General features: G+C 51.0%; 1 protein-coding gene across 1 annotated transcript in view; it reads left to right on the top strand.

The window, feature by feature from the left end:
• The first annotated feature begins 10,226 nt into the window (after positions 1 to 10,226).
• LOC143153632 (uncharacterized) overlaps positions 10,227 to 17,452 on the top strand; it is a 91,449-nt gene continuing 84,223 nt past the window's right edge. The window contains exons 1-3 of the mRNA XM_076325052.1: positions 10,227 to 10,232; positions 10,274 to 10,448; positions 10,490 to 10,632. Of these exons, the coding sequence (XP_076181167.1) occupies positions 10,227 to 10,232; positions 10,274 to 10,448; positions 10,490 to 10,632 (324 nt within the window). The remainder of the gene's footprint in view (positions 10,233 to 10,273; positions 10,449 to 10,489; positions 10,633 to 17,452) is intronic.

Raw genomic sequence — 17,452 nt, 5'->3', positions numbered from 1 at the left:
TTTTAAAGTTTCACGATTTATTTCCCGCTTATCGTTCGTCCGGATATGTTTACGGAAGTTTACTTATCACTTAGCAAATGCAAATGAAGAACTCCGGGGTGGTGCTCGAGGGCGGTAGGAGGGAGGACGAGGAAGGGTGGCAATGGGCTTACTTTAAATTATGCCAGCGCCGATTTGACAGACGTGTTACCGAAATTGACTTTGATCGCTTCCTGGTCGATTTCCGCGACGTAGTTCGTTATTAATCGCCCGTGATAAGTTGCCCGAAGATGTTGATGTTCCTGACAGTTGGAAACGTTTCGGGATGGAAATGACAACGGAACGTCGAGGAATTTGTCGTCGCGCGCGAACCATTTTACGATTCCAGCGAGAAACTGTGGGAAAGAAACAGTGGAAGACGAATAAATAAATGTAACAAACAACGGTACGTTGTCCAGAGTTGAGGGCAGGAATCCTGCCAAGGATTCGACGATCGCGCGAGGGGAACCATTTCGACGATCGGTATTCTATATCGATTATATCTTGCAAACTCATCGTATCGCAATCGAGGTGCCGAAGAAGCTTTCGTTCTGCCAATTGAAGATCGATTAGCAAAATTAGTTTTCGGAGTACTCCAAAATTAATTCAGAAACGGTAGAAGCGGTCGAAATCGTTTTCGATATAAGTAAAGAGTCGGGGCGAAATTTACTCGCGAAAAGGAAAGAATATTATATAGATTCGTATTTAATTTCCAGAACGAATGCTCCAATTTGTTACGAATTTAGTAGGTGAATATATAGTTGAACTTATTATTTTTAATTGTATCGAACATTCCGAATCGCGAGTTGCGATGCCGATACTAAAGAAAAGTGTTTACAAGGTCATGGCCTCTCCGATAGGGTAAATTGCGTCAGAACCGTGGGAATAAAAATGTCGTTCAACACCGAACGCGTCAACCGTTTTGAAACGAAAGAATTATTTATTATTGCTTCCCGAGACTGACGCGCTGCATGTTAATTTCACGTTCAGTAATTTATCGTTGCAAGACAGAGCTGATCGTGTCAAACTGAGAGCAATTTTGTGGCGTGTTTAGAAACGCGTCGAGTTGAAAGTTCGATCGACAGAACCAACGAGTAAATATTACAATATTTATCCGCTGTTACGGAATAATTTTTCAAAGGAAGCACTGTTTTCGATAAAGTCGAATTCGCGGGGCACACGGGTCGATGCTTATAAATATTGGCGATGAGATATTATCCGTTCGAGCTGGTTTTAACGAATTGAAGGATAACTTGGTTCACAAGTATAGATTTTCGTAAACACAATGAATAATGGACAGAAGCGATAGTCGCGTTCAATTGCGCGGGTATCTCGCAAATGTTGAAAATCGATTTCTTCGAAAATAGAAGCTCGAGCAACGAAATTCGATTGCACATTTTTTATTTACTTTTTTACGAAGAAATAAAAGCAACGTGGTCGTAAAATGTGCGTTAGCGTTCGTCGATGAGGGATCGAATTTGAACGACGCTGGGAACGCGGGCTGCGGCGCGTTAATTAAGTTAAAGAAACGCTTCGTTCTTAAAAAACTTTATCCGGCAGCCAGCGCCGAGGTAATAAGATTTTAATTGCGAGCGACGACCGATTCGTGTAGCTTTGACCGGCATACCGACGCGCTGCGGAACAATTTTCCAATTTCGAAACGAGACGTTAAAAAAGCGGAGCATAAGAGAGTAGATGCAATGGTGATTTTTACAGAAATCGACCCTTCATTGGGCGAAGCCCCTTTAAATAGAAAGAGGTCAGACGCTTCTACTTCTAGACTAATTACGGATGTCATTGAACCGGCTGAGGATTAATCTCCGTGTTACTGACAGAGATTCTCACGAAATCGTGCTATATTTGAATGGAAGCTCTCGTACACCAGACTGTTCGATCTCTATTTCATCAATAGTAGAATTCGCGAAAACGTGGACTCGAATGTTTCTGAAATTCGTGCAGGAGAACGAAATGGTAACTCGTCGCGCGGTTAATTCAGTTCTTGCTCGTTTATAAGTAATACGCGTCGCGTTCGTTTTAAGCGGGAGTCTCGAATTGCTCTTCGTGCGACGATTTCGCGTTTTACTCTTTCGTTTCGAAGACAAAGCCACTTGGCCGAGAAATTGATCCGGAAGATTCACCGAGGGAGATCGTTAGCACGGACGGTCGAATTTTTCGTCGAACGAACGTTCCAACGAACGACGCGTTAACCGAGGAGAATCGGATTCAGGATAGACAGGAGAGCGAGACGAAGCAGGAGTGGAAATCTACTTTCGGTTCGCGATGTGGATTCGAATGCACGGGCTCACCTTCTCCGGAGCGAAGGGACGCCGGCGGGGGTTGGAAAAGGCGGACGAGTAATAGCTACGGAATATTGCAATAATATGCAAAGTATATGAGGGATATATTAATTTCACGAAAACGGTGGAAACGTAGAGAGCTGCTGCCTCGGCGGAGCAACCCGGCTTCTGCGGGCTTCCGTGCCCAAAAGAGGCGGCACATCGGAGTCTGGGGTGGAAGGTGGTCGAGACGAGGAACCGGGGGCTTCACAGACAAATAAATACACGATATTTCACCGGATGGGAAATGAGAGTTTGCTTCGTGGCTTGCTTACCGGCTAGACTCCGCGAAACTGAATTTTAATTCCGAGGAGCGCGTATCTACACGCCTCGATTACCTACTCCGCCGCATAATGTACGACAGTTACGCTTTATTACATCCGGGAGATCTATCCGCTGTAATTCGACCAGCCGTGGAATGTCAAATTAAGTCGAACGCGTGGCCAACAAATTTTTCCACCGCCCTCGCGAACGACGAATATCGCGTGCACCGACTTTCTTCACGGGGAGAATTATTAATAGCGAACTCGAAGCGGCTACGAAATTCGACGCTCGGAAAACGAGAGACTCCTCGCGCGGAATACAAAGAATCTTAATGCCGGCGCGTAACCGTTCCGCGAAAAGTCAAATAAATTCGAAATACGTAACGAAAGTTTCCGAGGCGAGCGGACGGACCTACGACCGCGATCGTTTCGAGTATCGAACTTTGGTTCACCGAACACGCCTCCAGAAGCGGAACCCCCGATACGAAAACACCCTCGAAACGCTCAAAACCCGTTCTTTCTTAACAACCGATCGATGCCGTATCTCGATACGAATATGGACAGCGTCGAGTGAAGTGTACCGGGACACACGTGTGCGATATCATCGTTCGAGTAATATCGATCTCCTCCGTGTACCTCGACCCATGAGAGCTAAAAATCGGTCGGCGAAAGTATTGCAAACGGAACGTTCGAGTTTTCTAAATGCGGAAAGAAATGAAAAAAAAAAAAGGGAAAGAACGAGAAACTCGGAAGGATTCGTTTAACATTCACTGTTCAAGAGGCTAAAGGCATCGAGCAGCCAGACGACCAGAGGAACGGGACTGGGAGCCGGTCATAAGTTCAAGCCAAGAATTCGCACGGGAATGAGGAATTGAAGTAAGTTGCGGCTTTGCCGACTCCGGCAGTCGTCGTCGAGACTGGCGATGGTGGTAGTGCCGGTCGGTTCTGCCGGATAAAAAGTTGAGAAAAGCAAGAGTTGAGATCAATACCTCCGACCGACCGCCCCATCGTGACCCCCTGGGTTCTCCGTAGAAGTCCCCGAACTGAGACCTCTCGGAGACTGGGAGCGTTCTCTCTCTCTCTCTCTCTCTCTCTTTTTCTCTCTTTTTCTCTCTTTCTTTCTTTCGCTGTCGCTTCTCCTTTCGTCAGGTAGGCGAAGAAACGTGGAAATTCGCTCCACGACATCGCGGAACCTTGTCCCGAATCTTCGCAAGTAGTTTTTCCAGAGTCCCTCAAGGTGAATTTATTCCCGGTCACGGACCTATGTCGCATCCGCGAGTCATTGTCGACTCCGCTTCTGTTACAAATCCGTTCGTTAGGAAACTTTTACGCGCCTGCGTTTCTCGCGCCGAGCTAGCGAGGTTAACTCCGCTTCGACGCAACCCGATTGGACGGTTCCGCGTTAATTTATCGGAAAATACGGGAGAGCGATGGAAATATCGCGTACTCCTTTCCGCTGGAATTGTTACGAGTTTTACACGCGAGCCAAGTCGAGCAAAAATTATGCGTAACTCGAGTAGAACGGTAGCAACGTAGAATGTCGATTCGATCGAGCAATTTATCGTAAACCGCCTAAAGAATCGCGACGAAAGTAGCCGCGTCGGTGATAAGAGAGGAGCCAGAGTCTACCGAGCAACTCGCTCGGCGAGCTTTAATCTTCGAAGGTATACTTTGGAGCAATACGGGACTCGGCGAGCGAATCGACGCGAGAGCTACCCCGACGCGGAGCGTCCCATCTCGTTTCCGAACTTCGAATCTTGCAGTTGAACGCGCATCGGCGGCGAAGACAAATCATACCGCGACACCGAAGCAGTCACCGCCCCTCCCTCGTTGTAACTCGCGACTAATCTAATCCAGTGTTGGGAGGTGGCGATTTATAAGAGGCCGCCGAGTCGCTCGAAAATACAATGGGCAACGGTTTCGAAAGGGAGAGAATCCGGCGAAGAAAGAGACGGACACGCTCCGAGGATGGAAGGTACTCCGTCGCGACGGGACGAGGGCCGTTACCCCCGTATATTCGCGGCACATAATCTCGGATAGCAGGGTAAGGCGGGCTGCCCTCCCCCACGGTTGCTCCCGGACACCGGTATCCCCCATCCGGCACCTCCGGGTTGTAGCTGCTAACTTAGTTTGTGAACTGCAAAATCCTTCGCCACCCACGAGGGCATACAAATAATAATTCTTTGTTTCGCTGGGGGCACGAAGACGTGTAAATACCGGCGTGGCTCTCCCCGGCTTGCAGGAAGCCCTGCCAGACGCGGCAGAACCGAGAAAGACCCGGCCCGGGGGGCGGAGGGACCGACCATTCCCGCGGTAACGCCTAAATCGCTCCAACAACTCATCCGCTGAAAGTTGCGACGAGCTTCGGAGATCTACGACGGCAGAGCTTCACCTCCTTCCTTGCAAAACACCGCTTCGTGGCCTCTTATCCGACTGCCGCTCCGTCTTTCGTCTCCCTTACCTTTACCTCCTCCTCGTCCAACCCACACCCATACCCCCCGTCGCGCGGTTATCCTCGATGTCCGATAAACTGGACCGTGTCTTTCGAACGCGCGGCTACGATCGAGGGTTGTCGTCGTTCCGATTCCTTTGCTCCGCGACACCATTTTTCAATCGTCGAAGCAACGCTTGCGCGAAAACTCCTACTCCTTCCGTAAGGGCAATCCTTTTGCACGCGCCGCTCCAATGGTGTAGTCCTCTTCGTCGACGAGAACGAACTTTGGTCCGGGTTACGACTGTTTTTGTATCGTACCAATTGTTCGACCGTCGTCGCAGAAATTGTTCCAAGTGAACACCTTCGTCTCGAACGCAGGCTTTTAAACGTCTTATCGTAGACCTCCTTATCCGTTCCCAAGTACCAGGTATTGTTCGGATAGCAAGGTCGTATACGGGACAAGAAACTCTCGAAGAACGAGCTCGGTTTGTCATAAGAATTTCTTCGAGACAAAAACGGCTGTAACCGAGAAACAAGGTCGCATCGAGCATGCGTTTCACATTTGTAGCAACTTTTCTTTTCCTATTTCAGTGCGCTGAATCCGTCTTTGAAATTATGCCCCCGTGTTTCGAAACATTCTGCGTTACGAATCGAGGATACATTGTTACGAGACGCGCCGCAAATATTTCAAACGCATTTCGAACCAATTCAAGCGCGGTTAAATTCACAAATTGGAACAGTTGGAACGAGCAGTTTCGTTTAACGTTCACGGTCATCCTCGCGACAAGAAACGCGCGATACTTTTCTTCTCGCGGAGAAGATGACCGCAAACGCGTGCCCGAAAACGTTGAACGATTATAAATGGCTCGTTACGTGTACGCCATACTTTGTACATAAATGTGCAAACTTTTGGCCCGATGCGACGCAAGTGAATACAGTCCTACCGCCGCAAAGTACGGGACAGTTATCGTTACTTATCGCGTACAAAATCAAGTTGGAGCAAGACGTTCGATGGATCGATAACTCTCGCTCCGAAAAGAAACGCGAGAAAAATTCGAATCGAGCGCACTCTGTATTTCGAATTCGATGAACGAGACACGCCGTGCTGTACAGATTTCGGTACTACTTTGTTCGCGATAATTTTGGAGGGCGCAAAGAAAAGTACGAGTCCAAAATTAGTTATTTAATTTAATCTCGAGACTACCCGGATCTAAAATGCATAGAACCACAGGTTGGGATCAAGAACGATGCAAAAGTAGTCTATATCCGTGTTTCGTGTACTCCCTTCAATTTAACGAGCGTGAAAATTTGTTTCTCGAAACTTAATTTTTACACCGTTTCTCGAGTCGTCGATGGCGAATTAAAAAAGTTCTAGAAACAACGAAACCCGAGTATCGAATTTTGTCGAAGGACGCAACGACGGTAACGTAGAGTCGAATCGTTCCCAATAATCGACTCCGTGTGCACTGGTGGTACGCGCGTGTCCATCGCTAAAGGAAACCCTCTCGGTGAAAAAAAGTATCTCTCGGGGGTAATTTTGGCGCAACGCGTGTAAAAAAGGCGCGATCGACGTCGAAAGTCGAAGGCAGTGGTCCTGGACGGTCTGGCAATAACACGGTAAACTCGTGGAGGCTGGGAGGAAGGAACGCGGGCAGAGTCTAGGTAAGAGGAGCAGCGTCGGTGGCGGTAGGGTGAGAGGGTCGGGGGTCGGGGAACGTCGGTGGAACGACGGACGGAGGAGCCGGTGAGCGGGGGTTGAAGGACGAAGGTGAAACCGGAGGTGGAGTGAGGGAAGCGGCGGGTTCGGCGGGTTCGGCGGGTTCGGCGGGTTCGGCGGGTTCGTCGGGTGTGGAAGGAGAAAAGCGCGGAAGAAGGACGAAGACGGGGGAAACCGGTGCTCGAGCTCCGCGAAGAAAACGCTTCGGTTTATTTCAGTTCGATTTTTCCAGTGTCGGCGTCGCCCTGACGACAATTCGCAGGCGCGGTACAGTCTCCGTTCCTCTCTCGGTCGCACCGCCGGCGTCGATGGTTTTCTCTCTCCCACCCCCGCGGCCTCGGCTTCGGACCGACGGAACGCACGAATGGGTTACGCCCAGATGCGCGCATCGAACCCTGGTCAATAGAATCGTTCTGTCTCCTGTTTGTAGTCGTAGCTTACCCTCTCCCGGCCGACCCCTCTCGGACAGTCCGCTCTCGGCAGCGTCGAATCGGAAAGGGGTGTAGCGGCGCAGGGTTGCGAGAGGAGTGCGTGTAGGTGCGTTTGGTCCACCTATAGAGAAAAGGGTGGACCCCGGCATACCGAAGCAGGCAGGAGTTTAGCAGGGTGCTCGCCGGTGAGCATCCACTGCCGGAGGACCACCCCCCGCACGATTGGAAATCTATTCCCACCCTCGAAGTCGAACCTCGACCTATCGGAGGGTTCGGTTCGGAGATATTGAGTCTGCGCTCTCTATCCTTCGATGCTCGTCGTTCGTTTCGTGGTTGCCCCGATCCACCCTTGGCCCCTCTGTTCGCACCTCGTTTCTTTCGTCCATCTTTGCTTCCGCGCTGGTATTTGTCGCGCGAACGATTCACCGACACCGCTCACTTTTCTCCACTATTCCCTACTTTTCCACCGATACCTCGATCGAATCGAACCATCGATCGCTTCGATCCTTCGCTCGTGATTTTTCCGAACCATCGGAACGAAGCGCTTCGATGCGTAACTCGCGACATTTCCAACGACGTATCGATCCACCGAGTTTCACGCGTTTCTCGAGGAAAATCGTTAAAACCGGTTACTTTGATTTCCCAGCGGCGTTGACGCGTTCTCCGAATCGAACCGGTTACTTTGATTTTCCAGTAGGAAGGTTTCCAGGGCGGTATCGATCCGGCGTGGTTCGCTCGTTCCTCGAATCGAACCGTTGGAACCGAAGGTCCGACGCGACTCGGCGCGTCGGTGACACGGAATCGTCGTTAAGTGCGTTTATGTCCCTTTAGCGGTGGCCGCGCCAAGTATTTTCGCTAACGCGCGGCCGCATGCACGCGCGTGCATTGTGCCCGACCCGACGGCCCCCGGGGGTCGGCCATACCTCATTGCACCGGACAGTGGTCAGATATTTTCACAATAGGTTCCGCGCCGGTGCTTTCATTGCAGGAAACTTCGCGGCTTGCCGGAGTGTTAAATGGCGGACCGGCATTGAATACGCTCTACAATACGGTCGGCACCGCGGTAACGTAACGCGGCTGTTTGCCTTAGTCGCGATAGGAATATTCGAGAGTGCAAGTACGTCTTCTCGAAACGCGAAAATTTCCAGCGATACCGGGGAAACGGGGTCGACTGGACGTTAGCGTTGTCCACGGGGAGGAAACGCTTCGACGGTTCGCGAGGTATGAATCGTCGCGCGTGTCCGCACCGCGGACCGAACGCGGTAATCGCGATCGCGGTGACAAGTGCCATTTAGGAGGAAGCGGCCTTGAACTCTCCGAGACACCTCCGGCTATCGATTTTCCGCGGCAATATCTTCGCGGTCGACTTTCTCCAACCTCCTCCTCGTCCTATTCAAGGATCGAATACTTTCGGTATCTTTCGGTATCTTTCGGTATCTTTCGGCGGAGAAGGTCTCCTTTTCGTTCGTCTCGATGCTCGAAAATCGAAAATCGAAAATCGTCCCGGAGGGTGGAACTTTCTTCGACCTTGAGGAGAGCCGAGAAACGGGGATGGCGAAAAATGGAGGATAAAATCGAAAACGTGGCGGGTGTAACGGCGACCAGCCATTTCTTCGATAATGCGTTCATGCCCGACCGAACGAGCAGGCAGTGGCGCACAGCGCCGATAAAAAAGACGAATTTTCCTTCCTTCTCTCTCTTTCGTTCCTTCGTCTATCGCGCGCGATGCCGTTGGGGGCGGTGGCGGTACGACGAGGACCATCGAAGGGGTGGCCAGACCGGTCGGGCGAAGGGTGGTCGAGAAAGAGAGAAGGAGAGGACTCGGTGGTGGAAAGAGAGCGGTCGGGAGGGAGAGGCCCGGGCGGGCGGAAGGAAGGAATGGAGGGAGTGCGGCGCACCGGGGGTGGGACAAGAGAGGGTATAGAAGCTATCGACGTTTTTACGTAACAAATCAGTCGTAACTGGCGCGCTCCGGCTGCGACCGTGCGCGGTAGAACGACCAATCAGAGAGCTAGCCGATATTCGATATCCGATCGCATCATAGGTTCCCTGCCCGCCGCTCGAAACGCCAAGGTAGTCCAATAGCCAGATGGGAAAAAGCGGCGAGGAGAGAGGACCCGAACCCAGGGAGGGATGCACGGAGAGCCACCGACGCCAGAGGGAGAGGAACGCTCGCTCGCGCCAATGTCGCCGCGACACGAGGGGCTGAAAGAGAAAGCGTTATAGCTCGGGGAACAGTTGCACCCAACCTCGTGGCAGACAATTCGTCGTTGGTCTCGCCATTTTTTCTTCGCTCTCCCCGCGTCTTCGACGAGGTTGATGCTCCCAAAGCGGTACCGTCGACCTGCCAACCGATCTCAACGCTCGAACGATCTTTCACCCCGCCCGAGCGATAGGTGACGTCGACGCTCGCGATTATCCAACGTTCGCCAACGTTCACCAACATTCGCCAACATTCGCCGACTCGCTCTCGGCCAGGAGAAACGAATTTCGTCGAGAATCGAGGAAAATCTCGAGTGTCCTTAACTTTTCGGCCGGATCGGTGATTCGGCTCGGGCCAGAGGGAACGCTTAAACATCCGCCAACGGTGTTAACCGACTCGGACGCGTTTTTCGGATTTTTACGAAGAATGTCCACTCGTCGAGAATAGATTTCGCCGACTCGCGGAGTAATCGTGGAATTTTCTATCCGTCCGTGGCGACTTGGAAATATTTTCCAGGGATCTTGGAAATATTTTCGGTATCGATTCCGGATAATCCGTAGGAGCGGACGAAAGCCTGGGTGACCTTATCTCGAGCCATTTGTCCGAACCGGCGCACTCGACCGGACGAAACTCGATCTTAATATCACCGTGGAACGGTGGAAGGGAGGGCAGAGTCGGATACGTGATCGGCGGGTAGGAGAAAAATTCAGTGCGCAGGGGTGGGGAGGAGGGAAAGGAGGACAAGTCGAAGGGACGAGGCAGGCGATGCGAAGAGAGTGAATGGCGCGGGATGGACGGGTGGGTGGTGGCGGTGGCGATAGGGGATGGCGGTAGATAGGGGTAGTTGGTGGAAGTAAAGGCGCTAGCGTAGAAGGAGCGTTTTAATCTATGGTCGCTCGGAGGAGCGGGACAGCGAGGTCGGTACTCACCCCCGCGGCCGGATTATAATCAACCCTTTTATCCTAGGCTTTCCATGTCGCTAATTTCCATAATTACACAGACGCTAAAATCACAATATCCTCTGCCGGCAGAAAGGAGTAACCTACGTGAGCTTCCTCCTCCACCCACGGCAGCGTCACACGAGGAGAATGCCCGGTACGGAGGGTTGAAGCGCGGTACAGGAAAAGAGAAAGCGACAGGACGAAAGAGAACGAGAGGCCGCGATTAAAAGGAAAAGAGAAGGGTACGGGCTGCGAGAAGGTCGGAGGAAGCGGCTGGATAGAGATAAAGGTACTCTTTAGCTAGGATGGCGTTCGCTCGCATGTTTATGCACTCGTATCCGCGTGGCCGGGCATGGAAGTGCCTGGATAACCAGCCAAGTGACAACCCGGCAGGTCTCCGGCTGCCAGAGACCTGCCAGCGAGAGCACGTCTCTCGACTCGAATTTTGAAAGCCAGCCAACTCGGAAAAGTGGGTTTAAAAGTCTCTCGATAAGTGCCGGAGTGATGGCCCGACGGGGACTGCCGTTACTTCCACCTACCGACTGCTAGAAGCGTTTCTCTACGTCGCGACGCGCGACGCGCGACGCGCGACGCGCAACGCGTACCAGTGCGCGTCGATGCCTGGATCGTTCCGTTTCGAGCCGCGGTCCGATCCCCCTCTTCGTACTTGAAATTCGGTTCGCGATCGACGCAACGGTCCTCGAACCTCGAACCTCGAACGCCATCGGAGAACCTAGCGAAGGAGAATCGTTCGGACGTTACCCGAAGCGGAGTCGCGAGCCCTCGCGGGTATCGGGGTTGCCAAAAAGGGAAGAGGACCGGTGGTTGTCCTCCCGGATGACCGGGTCCTTAACCCTTTTCCGGTGGAATCTTGCCACCGCCTCTCGATATTCCAACGTAGGAGAACTTGCCGAGTGACTGGGGTTGACTTTTCTCACTTTAACCTCGCGATGCGATGCTTGGCTTCGGGAGGGGGTGGAGGAGGGGGTTGCTGGGGCTGTATCGAGCGGCCCTCCTACATACATCTATCTCCTCCGACTCCTTCCCCCTCCTGGCCGTTCCTCTCACCCGCCTCCTCTTTCCCTCTTTTCCCCCCGACATTCGTGGTCTTCCACCCCTTCCACCCCTTCCGCCCCTTTCCAACCTTCTCTACCTCTTCTACCTTCTCCTCCTTCTCCGGTTCTGCCTCCCTCCGCGTCCTCTTCACCCATCCTTCGCGACTCGCCTACCTAAACCCCGTCTCGCCTCGGCCACCCCTCTTGCCACCGTTCTCCTTCTCAACTCCGACAGACTCTCCTGCGCTCCCTTTCCGTTTCCTTCTTTCCTCCTGCCTGTTCACGCACTTGCTCTAGGCTTTTACCTGGAAACGCTCTCACCGACAAACAAACCGCAGACACTTTGCACTTTTACGCAATCGTAAGTTCCTTCATTTGTTTACTCGTTCAACGTCGTCGGTAGGAATATTGTTACGCACGGTGGAGACGGCGGCGGCGGTAGCGGCGGCGAGATCCAGCGCCGGGGTCCGCCGTCATGTGCCGAGTAATAAACAGCGGAGAAAAACAAACCCTGGCGCGTTTCCCCGGGACTCCGCGAAACTTCGTTGTTCGGATCTTCGGTCGCGTGGCCACTTTCGTTGATCGCCTATCGCCCCTCCGTGAATTCACGCCGTGAAATCGATGCATTGGACAACAAAGCGATATATCTAATTTTTAAAGTTACATATTTGTTTACAGTCAGAGACATATTACGGTTTGAACGCGTACGCTTCACGCGGCAAGATTGGCCACGACTCTTTCTCGTGAACGCTAAATTTTCTTTTCAAAGTCACGGTTACTCTCTACCATTTTCAAGAAAATCCATTCGAACGCACGAACGTGGACAAGACTCGCTCGTGGTTCCTACGTCTGACCCGATTTCCTTGCCACGAGTTTCGCACGATACGAAGGGGTCAAAGGAGAGAAAGGTTCGGTCAAAGTTCACCGATACGAAAAACGTTCACCGTGCGTAGAAAGATTCGTGAATCTCTTTACGGAGGGACACGTTTGTCCGAAATTGTCCCTCCCGCGCGTAAAGACAGCCGAGCTACAACTAGGACCTTCCAAGTGGCGACACTCTACAGCTTTATGCACTTTCCTTTACTGCTCGGCACAGGGTTAGGCGAGTAGGACGCCCGGCCCCGGCCCCGGCCCGGCCCTGAGGAGGGGATTGCTCGACGCCGAAATTGCTTGCAGTGTCGAGTTGCCGAGAAACTTTGGATTTCGGACGAGCGGTGAAAGCGGCGAGGCGAGGGGAAAACCGAGTACAAGGTCACGCGTCGGGGCTGATTATTAACTTTTCCGGCGAAGATCCTGCCCCGTGCCAGTGATTCTCCATCGCTCGACGCTTCTTCGATCATCGGTTTCGGAGCCCCCTCTCACGGATTCGACCGTTTTCCAGTCCTCTCGCAAAAACGATCGACGCAACAACGTTTCAAAGTATCGGGAATCTCGAACCGAGAAACTCGAACCTCTTCCCGAATCAAAATTCGAATTTCACTTCCTTCGAGTTACCCGCCGGAAATTTTATTTCTACCAAAATATTTGTTCCTCGATGCGCAAATCCAGCGTACAATTTCTCGAACCGAGAAGAGCGAAATTCTTAGAAAATTGCTCGATCGGTTGGTCGAAAAGTGTCCGACAATGGTACGATTACCGAACAACTCGCAAAGAAGTCAAATTGGTTTTCCCTTTGACGGAGCTACAGTCTGCCTCTTTGAAAACTTCCGATCGACGTTACGGAGGAACTACGAATTCCGGTAATTAAAGTCGCGGTAGTTGTTCCCAACGTGGACGAATCACGGATCGGAAGAACGATGCGCGAACTTGAAAATCCGCCAGCAACTTGGAAAGTCGGGGTTCTTTGTCCGAAAAGGTATATCTCGGAAATTGTTAGGAGCGCGAGGGTTCGATGAACAGGAAGGCACGCTACCTAGTTCGCTTTCAAGGTCGTGTTCCTCTTCCCTCGTTAGGGTTCCATTTCGCTTGATCAATCTAGCGCCGGTGCTCCGAAAATAAATCGTAGCTCCCGCGTCTGGTCGTGAAACGAGCTTCGAATATTTCTTAATCCCTCTCGAGCGCGTCCTGGAGAGAAACGAAACCTCGTCGACTCGGTGCCCCGTGTCGCGGATAGGGGTGCCAGGATCCGTCGAAAACGGTCGAAAGATTCAATTTTGATCGTTGGCGCGTAGAGGTTGGAGCCGATCGAGGAGATAAATTTCATCGAGTCGCATCGAGCGGGAGTTTCAGTGATAAAAAATGTTTCGAGCCCCCCCCCCCCCCCCCCGGAGGCCCGATTTCTTTTCCCTCCGCGCGTGCATTAATCGGCCCCCATGCACGTGTACGTAAGATCTTGGATGTACGACACGGGCGTGAGAGGAGGGCCGTCGCGTGGACGGGGGCGTCGAACGGCGTGGAGGTGCTGGACGAAGGAGAGGGGGATCGGGGGAGGCGGAAGAGTGCGAGGAGAGGCAGGACGAGAGGAGTAGGAGAGCAGTATCTTGGAGACTTCGCACTGTATCTTGAAATGAGTTTTGTTGGATCAATAAGTTCCACTATAAGAACACTCGCTCTGTCCCGGTGTATCGGGGTGTTGGTTCTGTCCGTGTTTATCTGTGTCTGCAAATAGATACACGCCGTACATGAGTCTCCCTTTCCTCCTCCCTCCTCCCTCCGCTCTTCCGTCTTTTCTTCGTCTCTCTCTCTCTTTCGCTCCCTCCCTCCCCCCACTCCTCCGCCGCGGAGTTTCTCCCTCGTTCCTCCTCCTCCACCTCCTCCTCCTCCTCCTCCTCCTCCTTCTCCTCCCTACCGTCCCCCTGGCTCTCCATCGCCCCCCTCCGGCCCCTGAACGTCTATGTATGTATCTGTCGCACCAGTCGACTATGTACGAATAGGATAGTCGCTACAAGCATTTCGAGATGAGTCGAACTCAATCTCGCGGCAGACGGGGCTCTATCCGGAACGAATCTACCTGCTGGTGATCACGTGAGCATGGATACGCGAATTTCTGCGATTGCCGGTGGCGACGAAACGCGGGTTAGAGGGTGAGAGACGGATCGGTTGAAATTTCGGCTACACCGGGACCAACGTACCGTAATTAGTTCCGTTGATCGCGGGAGAATATTTTTTTCACGGCTATACGCGACCCGGGAACAAACGTTACGAAAGACTTCTAACCGACGAATCATTATCGCGTTTGTAACAAGGATCGCGCGTTTCGGAGAAGAAAAAAAATTGTTCGCGAAACGACGCTCGTTTTTCGGATTTTATCGCAGCCGTACCGTCAACTTGCGAAGCTGCGATTCGTCGTTATTCTCGAATTTCGAATCTTTCGATATTATCGACGAATACAAAGTTTCGTCGTCGACGACAGCTTTGCGTTTGTCAACGGCAAACGATACGCGTCCTGTCTCGGTTTTTATCGTCGCAGCTGCCAAGTTGCAAAAACTTCCAACTTGTCGCTGTTCGTGAATTTTCGATCGTTCGATATCGTCGACGGAATTTGAATTCCTATCGTCGGTTGCGTTTCGCAAGGAAAAAAAAAAAACAAAAAAGAAATTGCATCGTCGGTGCGTAGTTTTCCCGAAACAACCAATGTCAGCCGAGCGTCACCGTATGTACCAATAGAACGCAATCTATATCGGTCGGTGTGGGGGTGGTTACATAAGGCCACACTCTCTCCGGTGCACATCGGCAGCCCTGCGAGCAGGTACACGTCGCACACGCATTCGCGTGCACACCACCACGGAAGCAGACAGTGCAACCAACCGAACAGTGGGCTACAGTGTCGCAGTGGAGCTCGCAGATAGGGGAAACAATTGCTATCGGCCCATAACAAATGCGCGGCAACCTGCGTTCGCGAGCCAGCCCGTTTTCTTTCCTCTACTCCCTCGCCCGTGCTATACTCTCCTTCGCGACTACGGCGATCATTATATTTCCTGATTAAAATAACGCTAATGCCCTCCCGAGTTTTGCGACCATCGCCACGGTCCGTCTTTCGTCTCGTCCCCTCGATCGCTGCGCAACCCCCGCGATAGCGTTTCGAGCCGAGCGCTTCTTGGCTCCGTGCCTGTGCTTTAACTCTACACACCGGTAATGGCGTTGTAAATTACATTTCGGTTATCCTGCGATTGACTTACCAACGGAGAACCGGTGATTCGAACGAACACCGCTCGATACCGAGTTCTAGGAACAATCGGGGACGATTGTTTTCACATCTGCGTTTTAAAACGCGCGATTCTTTTTTCCCGTCGAGATAGTATATTTGTTTTCAATTTTTCCAATCGAATTTTTAAACTGGGTCGTAAGAAACGGTATCGCGCTGTTGTTCGAACAGATGTTTGCGCCATACTCGTAAACCGAGCTTAATAACAGGTAGATATAATTCTAACCTACAACGGTGACGTTGAAGCCAACTGCAACGGCGCCGATAAATGGTTCGTATGTTCCATACGATTAGGACCGCATACTCGGTAACGACGAAAACGAAGATGATTTTCAAGAGGGATCTAAATTCGAAGACGTATAATTATCTAAAACGATGATACTGGTTTATCTTTCTCCTCTTATCTTTCGTCGATAAAAACAATTGTCGAAGATCGATTTACGAAGAAAATACAATTTCCAGTTGAACGAGTAACGGGGGAGAGATGAATCGTATCTTACAATTTCATTTTTCTCTTTCCATGATTATTTACAAATAGCTTTACAATAAGTACACATTGTAGAAAGGATAATTCGGTTACTATGATCGCGGATAATGTTATCGATCGGCTATTCTTATCGCAATCGGTCGGTTCTAAACTACTTTCTACAAAATTGGTTAAAATTTTATAATCAAACTTCCGTTATCGAATCAATTGTGACAATTTACGCTCGGAGACAAACGACAACAATTCTTAACGAATTCGTATTAAATTTACCTCTTCCTTGCTAACAAACGGATTCCATTATTAGTAGGTACCATTGTTAGTAAATTAAAAACTGTTAGTAGGTAAAGTATTCCTTGACACTGGAACTACCGACGGTGAACGTACTACTATTTGTGTATCGTATACGAAAGGAGAAATGAATTTACGAGTACCATTGGTTATCCATAGTGATAATTGTAGGCAAAGACACAACATTACCGTTAATAATTGAATAATTTAGAAAAATAGTTGGAAACGAGTCGTATCGACCCGTTTGGTCCATCTGTTCCGAAATTACCCTACTTGTCAGCCGTGATTGGAGCAAGAAGCTCGCAGTTCGTTCCAACCGATTCAGGAGATGCGTTTCGTTCCCCGAGCTCGCCACAATAAACCTGATCATCGAGTCGCGACGACCGCCTCTCCCTCCGCTTATAAATATCTAAATCTCGAGGCCCTTTTACCGCGAAGAGAGGAGCCCTTTTGTACGGACAATCTCGAGCGATAATCAGAGCCTCGTTGTGTCTCCCGTGCGTGGAACGGCGGTACCGTTTTACGACGAGTCCCGGTAAATCATTCCGGGGCCTCCGTGGAAACGTCCTGGCCACGTCACAAGATTTCGTACGATCATTCCGCGGACGAGAATTCTTCTCCTTCGTACGCTTCCAGTTATTCCGACTCCGCGTCCGCCGATGTGCACTTGATAACGAGCTCGAGTGGAAACGGACCGTTCTAAAAATCTCGCCGCGACCGTCATAGAGCACGCGGAACCGAGAAAAATTAGCGTCCCGAGAGCGAGGTTAGACCAGCGAGCCTTGTGATTTATCGCGAGGTCGCCTCTAGCGGATATAAAATTCTAAACCCGGTGTACTTTGAATCGAGTCCGTTCGAAATGTCTTTTGAAGCCGACCCGCATGATTTTACGCGGAATCGTTCTCGAATACGATAATTTCTTAGTTACTGGAATTTCCTTTGTTCCGGGAATTCGATGTCCCGATTTTTTTCAATTACGATATATTGCACAAGTTTCGCGAAAGATTCTACGGAAGTTTGTACTATTTACGAACAAACAAATAATTAGAATTATCGGTATTATAGAAGACTGGACTACGATAAAGAGAAGGTATATATCTCGTTTGTTGTGTTCAATTGTACCGTCGACGACACC

Source organism: Ptiloglossa arizonensis, chromosome 13 (assembly GCF_051014685.1).
Source record: "Ptiloglossa arizonensis isolate GNS036 chromosome 13, iyPtiAriz1_principal, whole genome shotgun sequence".
NCBI classification, from domain to species: Eukaryota; Metazoa; Arthropoda; class Insecta; order Hymenoptera; family Colletidae; genus Ptiloglossa; species Ptiloglossa arizonensis.
Note: the sequence above shows the minus strand (reverse complement) of the source record. Positions and strands in the feature narration are given on the sequence as shown.